Source organism: Parasteatoda tepidariorum, chromosome X2 (assembly GCF_043381705.1).
Source record: "Parasteatoda tepidariorum isolate YZ-2023 chromosome X2, CAS_Ptep_4.0, whole genome shotgun sequence".
Classification (NCBI taxonomy): domain Eukaryota; kingdom Metazoa; phylum Arthropoda; class Arachnida; order Araneae; family Theridiidae; genus Parasteatoda; species Parasteatoda tepidariorum.
This window is the reverse complement of record NC_092215.1, coordinates 38,825,755-38,847,406: the sequence shown is the minus strand read 5'-3', so window position 1 is coordinate 38,847,406 and position 21,652 is coordinate 38,825,755. Positions and strand designations below refer to the sequence as shown.

Genomic DNA, 21,652 nt, shown 5'->3' with positions numbered 1-21,652 from the left:
TTATTTATTGATATTTGTCAGAGATTAAATATTACTGAATATTATTTGCACATTTTTAGATCAAACTCAAAGCAATTATTTTAAACAGATTACATATTAATTTACTCGCAACAGCCGTTATTTCGGAGAAAATCTCATAAACTAAATCGGAAAATCATCTTATTCTCGAATAATTTTCATTCTCTTATTATGTAATCAAATTAGTTCCCCTTCTTTATTTAAAACCTAACATTTATTGCTCTGAGTCATAATTTGTGAGAACTTTCCGGCAAGGAAATATTGCATGATTTATTTCACTAAATTCGAAATTTAATTAAGATTCTTAAGAGAATGTTCTATGAATGAATATTTATAATGACGTAACTTAATGCTATAATGATTTTTTAATGAATTTGGTAATTATTATGATAAACTTAATGTGATACTTTTCTTTTATTTTGCATTACATATTTTAATTTCTTTTAGAATGCTGCAGTTAAAAATTTTTTTTAAAAAAACAGCGCTTGCGTAATGTTATATTTACGACTTTTTTTTTCGAATTATCCTTAATTTTCTGCACTCCTAAGTTATATAAAATCGCCCAAATTTAATTCCGCTTTTATTTATTTTATTTTTTTAAGTTTTCACTTCATGCCGGATGTTTTTTTCTCATAAAATGTAAATGCACCGAAAAAAAAATTACATAAAATATGTTAAATTTTCACGGATTACTCAAAACCAGTCAATCCAATAAAAAAACCTAAATGCAATGAAATCTATATTTTTTGCGAACACTGTGCCTCTGAAGGTAATTAGTTTAAAATTGTGCTAGTTAGAAATTAGTTAGATTATGCTAGCAGAGAAACATAGTTTCAAGTAAATTGCGCTTAAAATTTTGTTGTCAATAAAATTTTGAAGCTAACTACAATGCATCAATATCAGGTCCATAAGATACACCTTTTTCATCATTTTCAGATGTCTTAAATACTAGATTAGCACTTTTTCACTACAATGCACCCGTATGAGACACCTCATATGTTTTTACGATGCACCCGTATGAGACACCTCATATGTTTTTACGATGAACCCGTATGAGACACCTCATATGTTTTTAGAGTAGCACTCGAAAATCTGAGGTTATCTCCAATTTGATTGCTCTTTGACTGCTCGGACTCCGTTTATTTCAAATTGTTCCGAAACTGCCATTAACCCTTTGCATCCCCCACTAAAATTATTACATCCAAATAAATTACAATTTCAACTATTTATATAGAAGTCACCAATATTTTTTGTGACTTAATCTAAAAAGAAAAACAATAAAATAGTTAAAATGATAGTAAATTATTCGATTTACTTCTATTTGTCCCAAAACTGGCATTAACTTTTTGCAACCTCCACTAAAGTTATTACAGCTAAATGGGTTATAATTTGGACTATTTATATTGAAATCACCAATATTTGTTTGTTACATAATTTTGTTTTATATTTTATAACCGTCGTTAAACAGTCGACCCAATTTTATGGATTAACGACTAGTAATGTTCAACTACGTAAACCTTGCAGTTTTGAACCCAATTCAGAAGACAAGGGAACTCCTGGATCGAGTATAGGGAGAAATTTGCCTCCGTGGAGGATGTTTTGATTCAGCTAACTCGCATTTACGTTACATGAAGAGGAAGACCACGAGAACCTCTCACGGTTAGCCAGAAGGCAAGGGAACTCTCACCCAAGATCCGTCTACCACTGAGGTTATTTCACGTCAGCACTGTGGTCGGTGCAAGCCAGATGCGGAATTCGTATCGACTGGGACTTGAACCCGGTTTGCCTCATTGGAAGGCAAATACTATATCCCTTGGGCCATCGCGGCTATGTTACATAATTTTAAAGAAAATCAATAAAATGGTTAAAATGATAGTAAATTATTATAGTGTTTTGATAGAATATAGCAAATCCGTTAATCAACTTAACGCACAAGTTCACTTGGTCATACATATCAAACCGCGTTCTGCATTTAACGCCGTGCTTGACATAATATGCTGTAGCTTTCACATTTTAACGTAACTCAATTCAATATTTTGGTACAATAATGTTAAAAAGATAAACTATCGAAACGTTTAATTTCTTGCTTTCATGTTTTGAAATCTTTCCTGCGATGTTCCCCATCAATTTTGCGAAGAATTATCCCTATCAATCCCCCCCCCCNATTTAATTTTTTTTTTTGCAGAATTGACTTATTTGTAAGGAATGATTAAAACATCAAACCTTTTTGGTACCTTTTTAAAATAGTTTCGTGGTTTCTATTTCGATTTTATTAATTTGCTCTTTAAATTAAGTTATCAAGACAGCCTACAACGATCAAGCCTTTAAATAATCAAGTAACTTGTAAAATTCTTCTACTTAAAAGTTGTATGTTGTATTTTGTGCAAAAAAAAAAAATTTTATCACTTACCTGAAATAATTTATAAAATCTACTAGAAAAATAACTTTTTTTTTCTACATATAACACAATTTAGGATAGAATATTATGTACTAAAACTGCCCATGGCTCGTGAAATACCTGGTTTGAAGCATTTCGATTCTTAAAATATATTTAAAAACATGCATAAGTAAAAAATAAACAGTATTCTGCTTATTAATTTTCATTCTGCCATATTTCTTTTTTTCTGAAAACACAGGTCTATATAATTACTATTCATACTATGCTTCGTTTGGGAGCTTACAAAGCACACAAATCAATTTATTTAGAGTTATAAATATGCATATTACAATAAAACGTTTAGTTACGAAGCTAAAATGTCCCTATTAGTAATATGAGGAATAAATTTCTTTAATTTCTAACAATTCCATCATGGTGCTGTAATTTTTTCAAATATTTGAGCATGTATGCAGTTGTAGGACAAACTTATGGACACACTTTAGCACTAAATGTATGTAAACAATATTTTGTTTAGCAGCAAATATTTCGAAAATTTCGCAGTAAAGAGCTGATTTCACACTTTGAAAGAGCATGCTTAACAGTTTGAGAAATGGAGTGTTTTCTTTTTTACTCATGCAAAATTTTCATTAACCAAAAGAAAGATATGTGCTTCTTTTTAATGAGCTCAATTCCAACGAAAATGAGGGGTTAAAAGCTTCTTTCCTTTCCAAATACCCCTATAATTAAAAAAACACTCGGATAATCAGATATAATGATTGCAGCCCTTACAATTAATTTTAACAATTACTGGTTTTAAAGCTAAGAAAATTGTATTAATACCCTCTCCTCATTTTAGTCAACGTGAATTTGGCACGGGTGAAAATAAAATTTTTGAAAGCATGATCTTTTAAATTGTCCTATATAAAGATGTCCAGTGTAAATATCCCATGCAACTGAACCTCTCCCCCCGAAAAAAAAACACTTGCTGCTAAAAGAAAATATAAATAAGAAGTGTTTTCATAATTTTGCCCTACCCCTGAATACACCAAATATTTTGTTACATGATCACTTTTCTATTCGATCTTTTTTACATCAATTTAAGTTATTCATACTTAGTGGTGGCTAATTTTTTTTTAATTCAAATTATAAAAATATTAAAACAGAACTTAAACTGCCATTTAGAAATACATTATTTGAAAGTACAGGAATTAGGATGGAAACTACGTGACATTTTTATGGTTTAATGTATATGTTCATTAAAGTAATTGCTAAATAATAATAATAGAAGAAAATATATTACTTGTAAAAGGAAACACCCCTCCTTTCTGTTTATAATATTTTGCGTAAGTACGAGTATTCACCGTTACTACTTTTTTTTCTCTTTCTAGATTCCTGTATCAAGTGTTTAGTCTCATCCTAGAATTTCAAATGAAACTTTACATCGTGGTAAATGTAATTTCCAGTGATACTTCTCAGGGGAACTGTCGTTCTAGGACTCATTATTGATTCATGGACTACTGTATTATGAGAGAATAATGAAGTATCACGTGACAACATGTAAATGAACATTGAGTATTGAAACTATTATCCTTTAGAAACACGCAACTCTGACATTTGTGTTCTGTGAATATTTATAAAGTATTCATTCCATCAGGCATAAACACGGTTTTAAATGTTTGATAATGTTTAAACGGAATTATTGCAAAAGTTTACGTCACTATGACATACGTCACTAGGACAATATTTTTTCCATATTTATTACGAAAGACTTTTTTCTCTTTTTTAAAAATTTAAGTTAATATGGTATTACGTGAATTCGCGGAAGCTAGATAATCAGATAGTTGATCTTTTATTTTTTTCATTTCATTTCATAAAGATAAATTTAGGGGAAATAATTTAGTCACATATGAGCCACTCAGAAGCCAATGCGGTTAAGTCCATTTTTTGATATTTTCTGATTTTTGGAAATTTTGATGAAATAAATAATAATCTTTTTAGTTATTAAAGGATTTACTCGTTGGTTACTTTTTTCTTGGTTAGACAGCCCTTTTTTGAATAGCTTCTGAATATATTGTATATTAATTTCATAGGCCATTGTGAATAAGCACAGTAAATTTTAAAAATATAACTCTTCCTATATTATATCCTAATGGCAGAACAATTTCAAAGAAAAAAAAGACATGTGTTTATTAAAGTATATACCTCCAATTAAACACGACTTTTACAGGACATTAACCCTTTCGCGCCGACTGTCACAAATACGTGACAGCATAAAACTGTATCAATCAGGGTAAAAATATAAAACTGGTAATCAAAGTATTTCCTTAGCAGTTTATTTGTGGGCGGAGTTATAATTTTTTGATTTATTTAATTCACCATTACTTTGTTCAAAATAAAACTATTTAGTTATACTTTGAACTAACATTGATTATATATATGATTAAACTAACAATAATTGAAGTTAAAGCAAAGTAAGTCTGTCAAATTAGAAATGACTACATTTAAGTTACCGTTTTTTATTTAATTACAACTTGATTCAGATTTTGCACGAATGCTTTTTTGAATCACCCGTCCCCAAGGGGTTAAGGACAACAGGTGGAGATCAAAATTTACATTTAAATAACTCGGAAGAAGATGATGTTTGTTATGATGAATAAACATAAAACTTATAACAATAAATGTTATTTTATTATTTTTACATAAATTTCTTATCTTTTTCAGCTGCCAAAAGGTATAAGTCCTAAAATTTTTAAGATGCTGTCATTACTTCAATAAATACTTACGTTTTTATTTACACATCCTGTACATATCTTGTTTTTTTGCAAAGTTTACACCTCGAAAAAAGACTTTATACACTTTTTTAATTAAATTAATAAACCAAGAATTTTAAGAACTAATGTATTAAAAAACATTAATTTTCTCAATTTTTGTGTTTTGGACTTAACCGCATTGGCTTCTGAGCGACTCATATTAAGCTCTACTTTGCATTTCCTGAAAATTATAGCTCACTCGCGTAAGTCCTTCATGGTGTTGCAATTTTCACAAACATGAGTTTATATAATATTATATTAAATATAGAAGTTCACTATCAGGGCAAGTTATTTGATCCAGAATTTTGCTGACTTATTTAAGCTTTTAGTAGTCACTTTCAAAAACAAAAAAAAAAGAAAGAAAAAAATACGAACATTTGCACGAAAACCGCAATTTTTCTATATCATAATCTAATGTTGCTGTAATTTATTCTGTTTTATTCGTTCTCGCAAGCATTTTTCTGATGTTCAACAAATCAGAGGTGCTTAATCCACACTGATTAAACTTACCAGAACCATTAGACAATTAGAATACCAGATTGATCAATGCATTCTATATTTAATTAGCAGATAATCTCAGATTTTTTTCTTGATCAAAAGATTTTTTCTTTGTATAAATCAATGCTTTTCATATAACGTTTAAAGCGTTTCACATAACGCTTCTATAAAGTTTCATATAACGTTTTTATAACGTTTCACGGAATATTAAAACTTAATAAAATGTAAATAAATTTACAATTTTTACATTTACTTTGATTGCACAAAAATATCATGATATTACATTAATTTTTATGTTCATTAAAATATTTACCATTATTATTTTATCTCTAATTATTTGTTTATATGAGTTAATATTTTATATGATTTATTACAATTACTATGATTACTTAATAATGAAAAAATAGGCATCGATATTTATGCATAATATTTCATAGATACAGATTTTTTTCAAAACCCAGGCATAAATTTCTAATTAAAAATAATGAAGTTTGAAAAGAAATGTGCAAGCGAGAGCTTTAACTTTTTTTTTAGGTTTTTACGCAGTACAATGGATTACACTAGGGCATATTTTTAAATACTTCACAATATTGGTATAATCTATATCAAATTCCATTGCTTATAAGGAGACAGAACTCTGTTTGAAATTCAAGATAAGAGCTGATGAGGGCGATCGTTAATTACAGACAACAATGTGATTCCAATTATAGAACTAATGACATAGTTAACAGCTCACTAAATAATCTGTCCCATTTCCATTTTACAAACTGATAATCAAACCGGATAATAAGATGCCTGTCACTGTAGAGAACATATTGATCTCAAATGCAATTCGTTTGACAGAGTTAAGTTTTATCACAAATGTAAATTTAATACCAGAAAAGTTTATTTTAGTAAAATGGTTAAAAAAAGTGTAGTCAATAAATATCCATATAATTTATTTTATTTGTTTTAGAGAGTAAATTTTATCACGAAGAATAAAACTTTAAAACTCAAAAATTTTATTTTAGTAAAATGGTTAGAGAAAAGCATAGTCATTAAAATTTTAGGTAAATTATTTTATTTGTGTGAGATAGTACATTTTACTACGAGGAATAAAAAATTAATACTTAAGAATTTTATTTCATTAAAATGGTTTAAAAGAAACATAGTCATTGAAATTCCAGATAAATTATTTCATTTGAGTGAGAGACTAAATTTTACTACGAAGAATAAAAATTTTATACTCAAAAATTTTATTTCAGTAAAATAAGAGAAGTATAAAAATTTATGGTGCCTAAAATTCTAAGAAAAAGTTGTTTTACAAAAAAAAATATTTGGTTCGCAAAAAATAAAAATAAGTAAGTTAATACTTGAGCATCAAACTATTAACTTACGTTTTAATAATTAGCTTACTAAATAATAATTATTGTATTTTTAGAAAAATAATGGATGAATACTAATTTTTAATTTTGAATATGAATTTTGAATTTTGAATATGAATTTTGAATATGAATTTTGAATATGAATTTTGAATATGAATTTTGAATTTTGAATATGAATTTTGAATTTTGAATATGAATTTTGAATATGAATAATGAATTTTTTTTGACTATCTACTAAAAAGATAATGTTGTTGATATGAATTTAATGATATTGATTTCCTTTTTTATGTATTTCTAATGATTTTCTTACAAATATGATTAAATGTTATTTTATTGTTTGTAGTAAAGATTTTGAATGTAACGGGAAAAGGATAATTTAAAAAAATTTTTAAATAGAATTAAAACATCAAGTTTATTTTCTTAGATAAACTGAAAAATCTTAGAGCACAAGATCCAGACTTATTCCCATTAATTCACGAAAGTTATTAGCTTTCCTTAAATAGATTCAGTAGGCTAAAAATATATAAAAATTAGCATGTAAAATACTCATGTAATGCTAAAGAGCTGTCACTCACAGCTTTTATTATATTAACAAATTGAATAAAATGATAATAATTGACTATCATATTTTATATTAGTAGAGATTAAATTTTCTCTGTAATTGGTGCAAATCAATATTGCATTTTAATGCAAAAAAAAGCTTTTATTATTGTTAAAGCAGTCCTTATTTAAATATTGAACTGCAAAACAGTAATTAGTACAAAATAGAAAGTGATTCAAGACCCAATTTTATTCACTTAATTTAAATTGCATCAATTAAGAAACGATAAGAGTAAATAAACAAAAAAGACTTAATTAATTAGGAGTATCTTTTTCTAAGATTCCTATCTATAAAAGCGAACAGCAAATTAAACTGTCATTGATGATAAAAAAGGCTTATCTTTTATAAAAAAGTGAATCTCTTTAGAATTAATTTCGCATTTTCAAGAAAATATATCGCTTATTTAATAAATCCTATGTGCATCAAAAAATATGACTTAAGTGCAAAAGATATATTTTAATCACAAGGAAGGAGTTGAAGTAAATTTTTTAGAATGAATTATCTAAAGCAGAACTGAAAATATGCAAAAAAATTTAAACAGTAAAGAAAATATTGATTTTTTTTAAAGCAGTAATGAAATAAATGTAGTGATAAGCAATGAATTTTATGATTTTAAAGTCTGGTGTTTTTTTCGTGACTGATAATCAGTAAGAACTGATTGCTCAATTTCACGAAAGAATTAAAAATCTATTAGTATCTTGTATCTTTACATAGTATCTTGATTACATAGTATCTTGAGTTTATTCATATGGCTGAAAATTGAAATTTGCTAAGGACTGACAAAATATATAACTTAACGGGATATTTGAATTTTGTAAAGATTTGCTTTTGTTTCACGAAAAACAATTTATGTCCTTTTCTGACAACTTACATCATCAAAGATATTTTTAATATTCATATAATTAAGTAGTATTTTAATTGGAACTTGTCTTGATGCTTTCAGACTCACTTGCATTTTGTTGTGTTATTTTACGAAAAATTAAAAATTATTTCCTGCTTTTTTCATTGGATATTTTTAAAAGAAAAAAAAAAAGAAAAGAAAATATATACAAAGCAGCATCCCAACGTTTAAGAGAAACACCAATTCCTACATCAGTGTTATGGAGAGAGTTAAGTTTTAAAGTTCTTACCACAACTTTTTATTTGCATAAAAGGAGCATTGGTCTCTCTGAGATATATTTTTTAAAGACGAAGAGAATTAAATTTTGTTTTTAGAAATTTTTTTAACACGTTGAGCACCGCGTCAGCCATAGGTGGCTGACACTGGACTTTCCATTCAGGTCGCGTCAGTACACCGGTGACTGATACTGAAATTACATTCAGTCCGTGCCAACCACAGGTGGCTGACACTGAAATTACATTTAGGCCGCGTCAACCGCCGGTGGCTGACACTGACCTTTCACATAGGCCGCGAAAAACAGCTGGCTGACAGCGTATAACATGATATAGAACTATAAATTTCACACTCCTTTATGGAATTGCAGAAAATGTATTCAAAATTTACTTAGTTATTGTGATTCTTGGTATAATAAATTCAATTTAGTAGATTTTTATCCGACACTATTTTTAAACAATTCGTAGGCTTATATAATTCACCAGTTTTGTCAGAGATGTCATGATAAACCATCTAAAAAAATAGCAGAATCTGTCTAATTTTTGCAAATTTAGTTTGTAGTTATTTACCGTGGCCAGAAGTGCAAGTCATGCAAAATTAGCGTGGCGCTTAACGTGTTAAATCCACTGATACTTTAAATGCTACACTAAGACAAAATTTAGACTGAATGGCGTTTTATACGAGCATCTAATATTATTCATGCCATGGTAGCCAAATTTATATCAAATCAAATTTACTACATCAATAATCACACAGAACTGCCATAGAACGCTTATTTCGAAATATTTTATAAAATTCCGAATTCTGATTAATTTTGTGAACATTTTAAGAGCGAACGAAGCTACGAGAGAACTAAGAGATTAGGCTATTTCTATAAACATTTAAATCCTTCAGATGTAGAGGTATAGGAAACAATATAAAATAGAATTTTCTACTCAGCTGTCTTACCTTGCCGTAAAATGATAGTAAAATCTCAACATTCATATTTGATTCAGAGCTGCCAACTTTCTATGTTTTCCTAGAAAGATTTCCTTTAGTGATAGTTAAATTTATGTTTCAATGTATAGTTCTTTGTTTTGTGAATTTGATTCAAAGTTATTTTCCACACCACCACATGTAAATAATTCAAAAATTTATCCGAAAAGCCTTTTCTTTCCAGCCCTCTTGTGGTGAGGCTTTTAAAATATTAACAAAACCATCAAAAATCCAGAATGTTTGTTTTCGGTTGTGTACCTCTCTAAAAAATATTGCTCAATAAACCTAGTGCTGGCTGCCCTTTTGATTTATATCGATTTTCACAGAAACTATAATTAGAGCAGCTTGCTAGCAATTCTCTCGTGTTTTAAGTGTTGACCAAATGCAAACTGATTGTCTGCTAAGAATATAACTTCTTTAGGATTGTCACTATCACGACAAAAACACTTCTTTAACCCTTTCGCGCCGACTGTCACAAATACGTGCCAGCATAAAACCGTATCAATCAGGGAAAAAAGATAAAACTGGTAATCAAAGTATTTCTTTAGCAGTTTATTTGTGGTCGGAGTTATATTTGCTTGATTTATTTAATTCACGATTAATTTGATCAAAATAAAACTATTTAGTTATACTTTGAATTAACATAGATTATAAATATGATTAAACTGACAATAGTTAAAGTAAAAGCAAAGCAAGTCTGTCAAATTAGAAGCGACTACATTTAAGTTACCGTTTTTTATTTAATTACGTCCTGATCCTGATTTTTGTACGAAAGCTTTTTTGAATCACCCGTCCCCAAGGGGTTAAAGTGCGTTAAAGTTGGTATCCCTGGTTCAAAATTGAAACGACACTTCTGAAAACATAATTAGTGTTGTTTGAATGAGAAGTGAGAGCAGAAGTGTCGTTTTAATTTTGAACCAGCGAATATGACGTATAGTTTGCTTAATTTACAAATATATTTTCGTAGATAAGAATTAGCGAAAACTATATATTTCAATCCTTTTCGACCACTTTTAGCACATTGCATGTGAGCAACTTTACCAAAAGATGTAACAGCCGTTATAAATTAAAGTTTTAAAAAAGTGTAATGTAAATTTTCATAAATGCCGAAGGTAACTCGTCTCTATAGCTACAACTTAAATTTGAAAAAATTATGACGAGCGACCACTGATTACATATATACTGAATCATTTATGTTTGTGATAATAACGAATGGATAATTTCTCGAAAAACAGAGCAGAGACCGATGCAGTTTTGCTACCACTTTTTAAAATTTTGCATGGATTCAAGAAATTTCAAAAACATATTTTTATGTTACCCGCTTGCAGAGTGTTAAGCACTCTTAGATTTTGCCTGTTTTAAATCATCATGGAGATAATTTCCACTGTTAGCTACAACTTAGGCTGCTTTTACAACACTACGTTAAAGGGACGCGTCATTTTGACGCATTTCGAATTTTACAAGGAAAATTACAAAACCCGTTTGCATTTTTATTTTATCTCTTGTAATGAATTTTATCCATTGATGGAGGTAAATATGTATTGAAGTCTATTTTCTTCAAAAGCGTTAAAATATTGAAATTCTGTTTGTGGTTTACCTATCTCTACGGATATGCATCAACTTGACGCGATCGTAATTTAGACAAAATTTTGAGTAAACATGCAAGCCTCACATCAATAATAAATAGGAATGTATCGGCAATACTTCGATCCCTTATCCGATATCGTTATCTCAAATGAAGCAAGCGACAAATAACTGTTGCCGATAAGCAATAATAGACAGAACAGACGCAGAATGTCAATTGATGTCAGAATGTCAGATTTTGAAGGTTTCAGCTGTTTAGTTCGAGTATTGAAAAATGAAATACTAAAATATTTCTTAAATATATATCCCATCTTTTCCTTTTTTTATAGTATATAATTACATTGCTTTCTAAGTGCAGAGATGCCAACTGCTCCGGACACGCCAAAATAATTAGATAAAAACATTAAATGACTACTAAGTAAATTTTGCAAATATAAAGTGGTGAATTATATAAGCCTACGAAGTATTTAGAAATAGTGTTGGATAAAAATATACTAAATTGAATTTATTAAACCATGAATCACTATTGATAAGCTACCACTTTAACATATATATTTGCTGTCCGGAGCGAGTTGGTATCTCTGTAAGTGCTGTTATATGTATTCGTTCATGCGTCAAACTGACACGGTTTCATAGAGATAGGAATATAAAAAGCGCCCGCATGCCTAGTGTGAAACTCATTTCTATATCAGTTGGGAAAAATGTTTTGCACAATTAATATATTGCGAATATTAAAAATAACTTGCCTTTTTATAAATAAATTCTACAATCTATCATTTATAGTAATAATTTTTTTACCATTTAAATAATAAAAAAATCACATTTCCTCGAAACTCCTTANTTTTTTTCTTACAGTATATAATTACATTGCTTTCTAAGCGCAGAGATGCCAACTGCTCCGGACACGTCAAAATAATTAAATAAACACAGTATGTAACTACTAAGTAAATTTTTCAAATATAAAGTGGTGAATTATATAAGCCTACGAATTATTTAGAAATAGTGGTGGATAAAAATATGCTAAATTGAATTTATTAAACCATGAATCACTATTGATAAGCTACCACTTTAAATATATATTTGCTGTCCGGCGCAAGTTGGCATCTCTGTAAGTGCTGTTATATGTATTCGTTCATGCGTCAAACTGACACGGTTTCATAGAGATAGGAATATAAAAAGCGTCTGTAAGCCTAGTGTTAAACTCATTTCTATATCAGGTGGGAAAAATGTTTTGCATTATTAATATATTGCGATTTTTCAAAATAACTTTCTCTTTTTATATAAATTCTATAATCTAGCATTTATAGTAATCATTTTTTTACCATTTAAATGAAGAAAAAAAATCACGTTTCCTCGAAACTCCTTACTGAGTTCTGGTCTTTTGAAAATGAAATACAAGAATAATCGAAACAGAAACACGAATATATTTTTTTCCAATACAGTACTATAAAAGTCTCTTTAACATAAACATAATTAATTTACCAAAAATTATAAATTATAAGCTATAGTTTTAAGGATGAGTTTGTTTTAATCTCTCTCTGAAATTTCCGACAAAAAATTGTAAAAATAATTTTCACTTGATGTTTTATGAAGATGTTAAATTTAATATAAGCTGAGTGACTATACTTGAAAATATTCAATAGTTTTCCTACTGAAAACCAGGCCCTGTAATAAAAAGGCTATATTTACCGAATCCTCTTTTATTAATCTGTTTATTTTCTTCCGAATCCCTACATGTCCAAAATTCGTTTATCGAACAATGTCTGTGTTTCTGGTATTTTGACTGGCATGCTGTTCCTTAGTAAAGGAATTAAGATAGAGTGCCTTTTATGTTACTAAAATAGGATATTTTTATAACAAAAAGAAATGATTTTCTTTCTTCTATAAAATCACAATACTTAGATTTATCAAAGAATCTTGAAGAAATACATTATTCAAATGATTTAAAAGCTGCATAATGAGATTTATGTAAGTGAAAGCTACATATAGAAATAAAACTAAATTACAAATAAATTATTACGAAAATGTGTTATTTTTTGTGTAAAAACTATATGTTTGCGTAAAATTTTAATAAAATTTTTCGTTTTTTAAATGTAATTTTAAAATATGGATTTCTGCAGTATATTTTTAATTGTAAATTACATCAAGATTATGGTATGGTTTGATTTTATAACTGTTTTCTTTCTTTATTTATTTTTATTTTTTAATAGCACGCTTTGTATTGACCCATATAAAATTTAAAACAACAGTCAAAAACTTCTATTTTTTTAGGGGAAAGTAAAGTATTCGTTCTTGTCAATCTTACGTAACAGTTAAAAGCATGTCCAATGCGAGGAATTATATTATTAGTTAGAAATTACATGCTTGCGCACGTAAATGTATAAGAATTACTTGTACTACTTGTATATATTTAGCTTTGATAATAAGGCACCAGTGTGGTTGCATATTTAGTAAAGATGATTGCAGGTATATGCGTTACGTGTAATAAAATAAAAAATTAAAAAAATAAAAACTCAGAATCTCTCTTAATCATAAATGTTGGCTATTTATTTCTTAGTCGGAAAAAAATTAAATAGCGATATATATTTCAGAAATCATACTATAGGAGAGTAAAAGCCTGTAATTTACTTCAATTTATTTTTTGAAAAAAAATATACATCCAAAAGAACTTTAGAACATAGCTCAAATCTCAGTGCACTGCAGCGAAGTGGCAGTATTTGATTCGTCAGATTTTTGAGTCATAATGGAGGAATGTGTAAAGTGGGAGTAGAATTAAGGGGAGAGAGAGGGTGCCAAGCACCAAATAGTAATGAGTGGAAAGCCAATTGGTTAAACTTATGATGAAATCAACAGGAAATTAAACATGAATGAGATTAAATTAAATTTGAATATAATAATATTTACATTTGTCAATAATCTTAACATATACGATGATGTAATAAAATAGAAAATAATATGGAAAACATATGCTATTTACACATTTACACACCTTTGAAAAAACCTGTCATTGACAAAGAAAAGGTTATATAAGTGATAGATAGTCAGACAACTACCTTGTCTGTGACTCAGACCTGAAAAAAATTTCCCCCTGTGAGCTGAGGATACTTCTTTCTAAAGGGTTTTGATATCTACCAACTATAGATTTAACACCTGCGTGTTCAAAACCTTTAACTAAAAAAGGCGTAAAATGTTATAATCTTTATATGCTAAGTGTGAAGTTAATCTTTATTTTATTTTAATTAAAAGAAATGAGAAAACATGTATGATATTTTTTGCACTTTCAAATCCATGTATCAATACTGTCTTTATGACATTATTAAAAAATCTGTAACTACAATTTTTCTTTTATTTCAGTTAATTAATTTATTGAATTAAAATAAATGTTAAGAATAAATGCACTCTAAGATAGTTTTATTCCAAATTAAGTGCAAAAATACTTTATAGTTTTTAAAGAACGTAATTCCTTAATGTTAAAATTTAAAAAAAAAATAATACATGAGGAAAAGAATGGGTAAAATAACCAAGAACTTACGTCTCGTCAAAAAACAAACAGTTTTATCCCTTAACAAAGCAAAATGCAATTCAATAAACAAATAATTGAAAATCGTTTTCAAAAAATAAAACTAATTTCAAGACCCTTAAGATGTCCATTATAAATTTAATATTTGCTTAATAGAAGATAAAGAGTTAAAACTTACCCTCATCAGAATCATAGAGATATATGATTGATTTCCATCTGTAATATTTAATAACATCAACTATAGCTTTGAGGTACTGTGGTTTCATGCTGACTGCATAAAGTAATGGCTTGTTAGAACTTGTCTGAGGCAATGAAGGACTGAGAAATGGCATATGAAATGTGTTTGTATAAGCTGCTATAGTTTCATATGTAGGATCTGTTGCGGGAGCCAATAAAGTGAATATACCTCTATGAAGTTGTAAACACACTGAAAGGAAAATGCAACATTTTAAGAAAGGCTTAACTAAAACAGGAATTCAGTTTTTTCAATAAAAGATAATTGCACATAGCATATCCTCATCACCTCCTACATCAAGAAGCTTCTACACGGTTTTTCATAAGTAGTCCGCGCTGACTGCTTAAAAAGTGAACCAGTTGTGCGCATGTACCCAAAACCTTTTGTAAAAGTAATTGAGAGAAATTTACCTTATATTTTTGAGAATTGAATCTCTAGTGGTTGACAAGTGAATAAGGCAAGCCAATAATATTCGTAAATAAAATAAAGTTTTAGTCATATATTTGCTACCACTTTCTTTTTGCAACTATATTCTGTATTAAATGACTCGTTCGGTAAGTGGATATCCTTCACAGTGGTCTGATCGGACTACTTGTAAAAAACCATGCGGAGGCTTTCAGTTATAGGAGGCGTTGATATCCTCCAACTTCTGAGACTACGGAATTTCCGTAATTTCAGAATGCTTTTTTTTCCAATTTGTATTACAGTTAACGCATTTGTCTAATATAATAGAATAAGAAGAATTTTGTCCACTAATACATAAAATAATTTAAACAGATATTAACCTCTTTGAGATGGGAGAGTCATATGAAGACAACATAAAATATTGCCCGGCAATCGCTTTTTTCCTATCCGATGGGGTATTGTCCCGAAAATTTTGTAAATACTTGTATATATTTTAGCACATTTATTATCATGCATTTTTCCGATTTTTCTGAGGCTATGTGGCTACTGTGCACCTGTGAAGCTCGGGGGTAATACCTCGGGGGGAGGCGAGACAGTCTGCCACAAAAAACCTCTTCTCTCTCTCTCTTAAATTTGTTTGTTTAAATATCGCTATTTTATTTTAATTTTCACTCAGTAAATGTTACTGAACCCCAACCTTCACATTCAATTACGCTTCGGCATGCATTCCCACTCAGCATTCCCACACAGCATTCCCCTCATGCATTCCCACTCAGATGAATTAGTTAGAGCCCCTCACGGTGCTGATGCTAAGATCACTACAACAAATGAGTATGAGTAGATTCGCATATGCATTCTCGGGGTGGCGACAAAGGAAAAAAAAAAAGCTGGTAGTCAAACTAATTTTGTTGCACTTTATTTGTGGGTGGGGTAATAATAGTTTACTTTAAATAATTCACCTCTACTTGGTTCAAATAAAAAATTATATAGTTACACATTTAAAAAACAAGGATTGGATATTAGATTTAACCCAGACCTTCCTTAATAATATCGATCATCATAATCTTCATGATTATTTTATTTTATATTGCTTATGATTATTTTGTCATTTAATTATACTTCATGCCACTCAACATTTCTTGATTGTCCATGTCACCCGAACCCTCTCTTCCTCCCATCTCCATTCCTCCTCACTACTCCTCATCATCGATTTATTACTACAGATGAATCGGTTAATACCGCTTCGTGGCAGTGCACCGAGATTTATGTGATTTCTACCATTCTACCAACAAGGATTGGATGTGTTAAATTTTAAGTGAGTCTGTGAAGTTAGCTATTCCCGAACTTAAGGTACCTCCTTTTGTTTTTTACCATCCTGATTCTTATTTCGTACGAATACATTTAAGACCCACCCGCCCCGAAAAGGTTAAAAGAAAATTCGATCTATCCATCTACTACTACGGCTGCTAAAAGTTTTGGAAAAAGTTATTCTAATGGTAGCAAAGTTTATGTAATTATTTATGATTTTTTGATTTAAAATTATTCTCCACATCATAATCAGAGATGCCAAATTGCTCCGGACAGCAAATATATATTTTAAAGTGGTAGTTTATCAAATGTGCCTCTTGGTTTAATAAATTAAATTTAGTAAATTTTTTTCCACCGCTATTTCTACATAATTCGTAGGCTTATATAATTGACCACTTTATAGTACTAACGTCATGCTATGCCTTTTAAAAAGCAAGCAGAAATAGTCAAGTATTTGCAAAGTTTACCTTGTAGTTATTTACCGTTTTTTAAATTATTTTGGCGTGTCCGGAGCAGTTGGCATCTCTGCATCGTATTTGAATGAGTCTTAAGTTCGTACATAAAACAGGGCTAAGAGTCCGTATATATCAAGACGGAAATGAATAGAATCTGGTAACAAATAATTTTCCGGGAATAAAAAATATATATAGCTATCATATTTTTTAAGGGAAACAATTTATATATTGAATCGCTTCTTTTCCTAGAGAGTATTATTAAATAATTGTTTAGAATAGATTTACTCCTCCCGAAAATTATATATTATAGAAATAGTACTGCAACCAGTTTTTTCTCTTTTCCGTCTTACTTTCAGGCCTGACATAAAGGCGTTTTGCCTCAGTTCTCTCACTGTGACTTTTTTAAAATGTTGGCAAAATTTGTCAAATTTTGAATGCTTTAGTTTTTATTGTTTTCCACTCTACAAAGCATTTTGAAAAGAGAGTAGTAGTTAGCAGCGTTAACGGGAATGCTTTCTGAGTTATGAAAGATTTTAAATTAAAGTTTTATAAAATCAAAAGTTCTCAGCTCATAATTTTTAAAAAACAAATTCCGCCAAAGATATGTATTAGTAGTTATACATGTAAATGTAAGTATTCCGAGAAAAAAAACTAAAGCAAAATCGTTTAGATGCTCAGAAAAGGTACATCGAAAAAGGTAAATTTTAGCATTGCTGCCGCTTATGTTGATATTAATAATACAGCACAAATTAATAATCACAACAGAAATGAAATCAGGAATTTTAATGACTCTGTTTCCTTTAAACCATTTTAATAAAATAACATTTTTAAGGCTTAATTTTTTAATACTGATGCTAAATTTAGGTCCTAAGTTAGGAGACATAATTTTCATTTCTAATTTAAGAGCTAATTCTGAAATATTTTCTGCTTCTTAGCAACGAAATAGTTACAACTAGTTTATTCTTGGTACTAATTTTTTTCCAAGTGCGCACGAATCCTGATAGAGTGGTAGACAATCAAAAACTAAAGTCTTTTGAATGTTTTGAGATCTTGCTGATGTTTTGAAAACCATAGCATGAGGAAGTTTGAGAAAATTGGCGCTTTATATGAATATTTGAATCGTTTAGCAGTAATGGTATGGAAAATATTTGAAAGCACATTTAGATGGCAAAGAATCAAACATTAAAAATAAACATAGTTACCACAATTTCATATTTTCCGAAGATGCGCAAAAAGCTGGCTGTATATCTGGCCATAAACTATCATAAAATATTTGTTGCATATAATTTGAAAAAAAAAAAGCGAAATCTGAATAGTTACTACACACTTAACAAAAATCTATTTGCATCAACCCATTTGCGGATTTTGTCATTTCCGAAGGGATGTTTTCTTCTTACCAAAAAAAAAAGTGATGATATCAATGTTTCATCACAAGCATTTTCTTTTCAGAAACAACCGACTTTTTTCATTCGTATTTAACTTTTTCTTATATGGGGTAAATGATGGTAAGCTAATTATTTTATTTTTAGTATTGCTCATAAAATGCTATTGAGATATTCGAATCATAATACTAATCATAAAAAGTATATAAATACAAAATGATCCAAATGCAGTTTTTTTAACACGTTTACGCCGGGAAAAGTGAAAATACTGGTACGGGAAAAGAGAAAATATTGGTTGAAGAACTGTTTCAATATTAGATAATATTCGGGAGGAGTTCTCAACAATAACAATTCACTGGAGGAAATTTATCACGGTTTTTACGCTTTATTTAACAAAAAACTGGGTGCCTAGGCCGCGCAGCGGCCCTTAACCCATTCATCATGAAAATATTTACAGATTGATTTACAAACATTTTGATTTATGCAGCATTAAAGTGAAATTTATCACGGCAAAGAAGCAATTCAATATAAAAATTGCATCCGTTAAAAACAATTGGTAGTTATGGATTTTTATTATTCCCGGAAAAAAACTAAAAAATGAAATTTATTGTTACCAGTTTTTACTCCGGTGCGCTGCCAAGATGAGACAATCTAGCGTGACCCACCGGTGGGTCACCCCGGCGTGAACGTGNTTAAAAACAATTGGTAGTTATGGATTTTTATTATTCCCGGAAAAAAACTGAAAAATGAAATTTATTGTTACCAGTTTTTACTCCGGTGCGCTGCCAAGATGAGACAATTTAGCGTGACCCACCGGTGGGTCACCCCAGCGTGAACGTGCTAATACAAAATGATCCAAATACAGTTTTTTTAAACGATATATGTCAGCTAATAATTGAAAATATGCACCATTTTAAAGTTTTAAAAAGTTGAGCTCTTCGTTTACTATGGATACTTAAGTCTTATAATTAAGTACTTAATTGTTGCTACTGTTAGTTTAAAATTACAAGTTAGTTTTCTTTTTCTTTCTTTTTTTTCTTTCAAAATTTTGACATCAACTTCTTTGCATAATATGGATAACTCAAAATTATTTTAGGAGATTATTCGTATTTTTTTCCCCACTAAATCTGACATTTTTGCGAGTTCTTCACCTGGCTATGCTTTCAGAAAAGAATTCAAATAATATATAATTATTTTTCGCTATTTCCATGTAGATTATTTTTAAAAAAAAACACCAGAAACATTTTCATAGAAATACAATGTTCCGATTCCCTATAATCGGTCCACATAGAGAAATATTTTCTACAAAGGTTATTTGTAGGAAATACTTTCACTTTCGTGTAATGTGACATATATATCTTGAGTATAGTTGATGAAATAAATTTTCACTAGAGCAATAACAGTCACTTCTGTTCCTCCTAACACATTAAAGATGAAATATAAAAATTAGATTTGCTATAAAGCTCACCAACATGCAATAAATATTTAAGAAGAAACAACATTCAGTTACGTTTAACGTTTATTAGTCTACCGGGTGTAGATGTCATTCAAAGAAACGAGTAAAGCTCTATAATATCAAAAAAATTATCAAAACTACATAATATTTTTATACTTGTCTGACAATCTTTAGAAAGTTTGCGTCAAGTCTAACTAAATATATATTTTATGTTCGGGTGATATAAACTAGCATAAGAATTATTACACGACGAAATAGTAAATTGTATAATAAATTTAATTTACGCACGATAAATAAAAAAACAAATTCTTTTTGATATATTTTGACATTAACTTTTAATGTTTTTTTAACAATGTGTAGCCATCGTTATTTAAAAATATATTTTCTCTTTTACAAAAAGAAAAAAATGGCAGCGAAAGTAATTCATTATCACGGGCCTGAAAGAGAGACAGAAAAAAGAAAAAAACTGGCAGTCAAACTATTTCCAGGGCTCCCGCGGGCCTTGAAAATTTTAAAAAGTGATAGTGAAAATGAAACAAATGTAGATATTTCACTTTCTGTGTAACCACCACTAAAAATTGCTATCCAAAAAAAGCAATTTATGCATTAAAATTCCAACTCTAACGATACCCATACCTGCCAACATTCACTCTTTTCAAGAATGGATTTTCCAAGTGGTAGTAAAACAATTACCGAAAAACTATCTTCTTCTAGAGTATATTTATATTTCAATCAGGTTGAAATTAGGGCTGAAAGTCAATATATATCAAGACGGAAAAAAGCAAAAACTGGTAAAAAATAAATTTAGTTTTTAACTTTTTTTCGGGAATAATAAAATATCCATAACTACCAAATTTTTTTACGGATACAATTTATATATAGAATTACTTCTTCCCCGATAAAACGCTAACAACAATGATTTGTTTATTGCTAAGAATAGATTTACTCCTCCCGAAAATAAACTGTTATTAAAATAGTTCTACTACCAATTTTTTCTCTTTTCCGTCTTGCTTTCAGGCCTGGTTGAAGTTCGCTATCGTAAGGAATAATACAGAGATGCCAACTGCTCCGGACACGCCAAAATAATTAAAATTATTCCTGATAAAATTTTGCAAATAGTTGACTATTTTTGCTTGCTTTTTAAAAGGCAAAGCATGATTAAAGTACATACCCTCCAACTGCTACGGAATTTCCGTAGTTTCAGAAATCTTCTTTTCAGACGGTAGCAAAACTAATGTCTTAATATTTAAAAAAAATTAATTTTAGCGTAACTTGTCCACTATTACTTATAAAAGTGCAGGCCATATGGCTAGATTCTTAAGTTCTGATAAAAGTTTTATGAGAGATCCATTTGCTTTAAAAATTTCTACTTTGGTTCGCTACCACTAGACAGAATTATTTTCAAAATCCTCATAAGTTGGAGGGTATGAAACTACCATAAAGTGATGAATTATATGAGCCTACGAATTATTAAGAAATAGTGGTGGATAAAAATCTACTAAATTGAATTTATTAAGCAAAGAATCACAATTGATAAACTACNTATATAC

The 21,652-nt window shown here is 29.3% G+C and overlaps 1 protein-coding gene across 2 annotated transcripts in view; it reads right to left on the bottom strand.

Annotated features, from left to right (window-relative positions):
- The window catches only part of LOC107442611 (glutamate receptor 1), a 258,314-nt gene that overhangs the window by 166,319 nt on the left and 70,343 nt on the right, over positions 1-21,652 (bottom strand). For both annotated transcript variants that reach the window (XM_071188106.1, XM_071188105.1), the window contains exon 3: positions 15,040-15,288. In XM_071188106.1, coding sequence (XP_071044207.1) covers positions 15,040-15,288 — 249 coding nt within the window. The remainder of the gene's footprint in view (positions 1-15,039; positions 15,289-21,652) is intronic.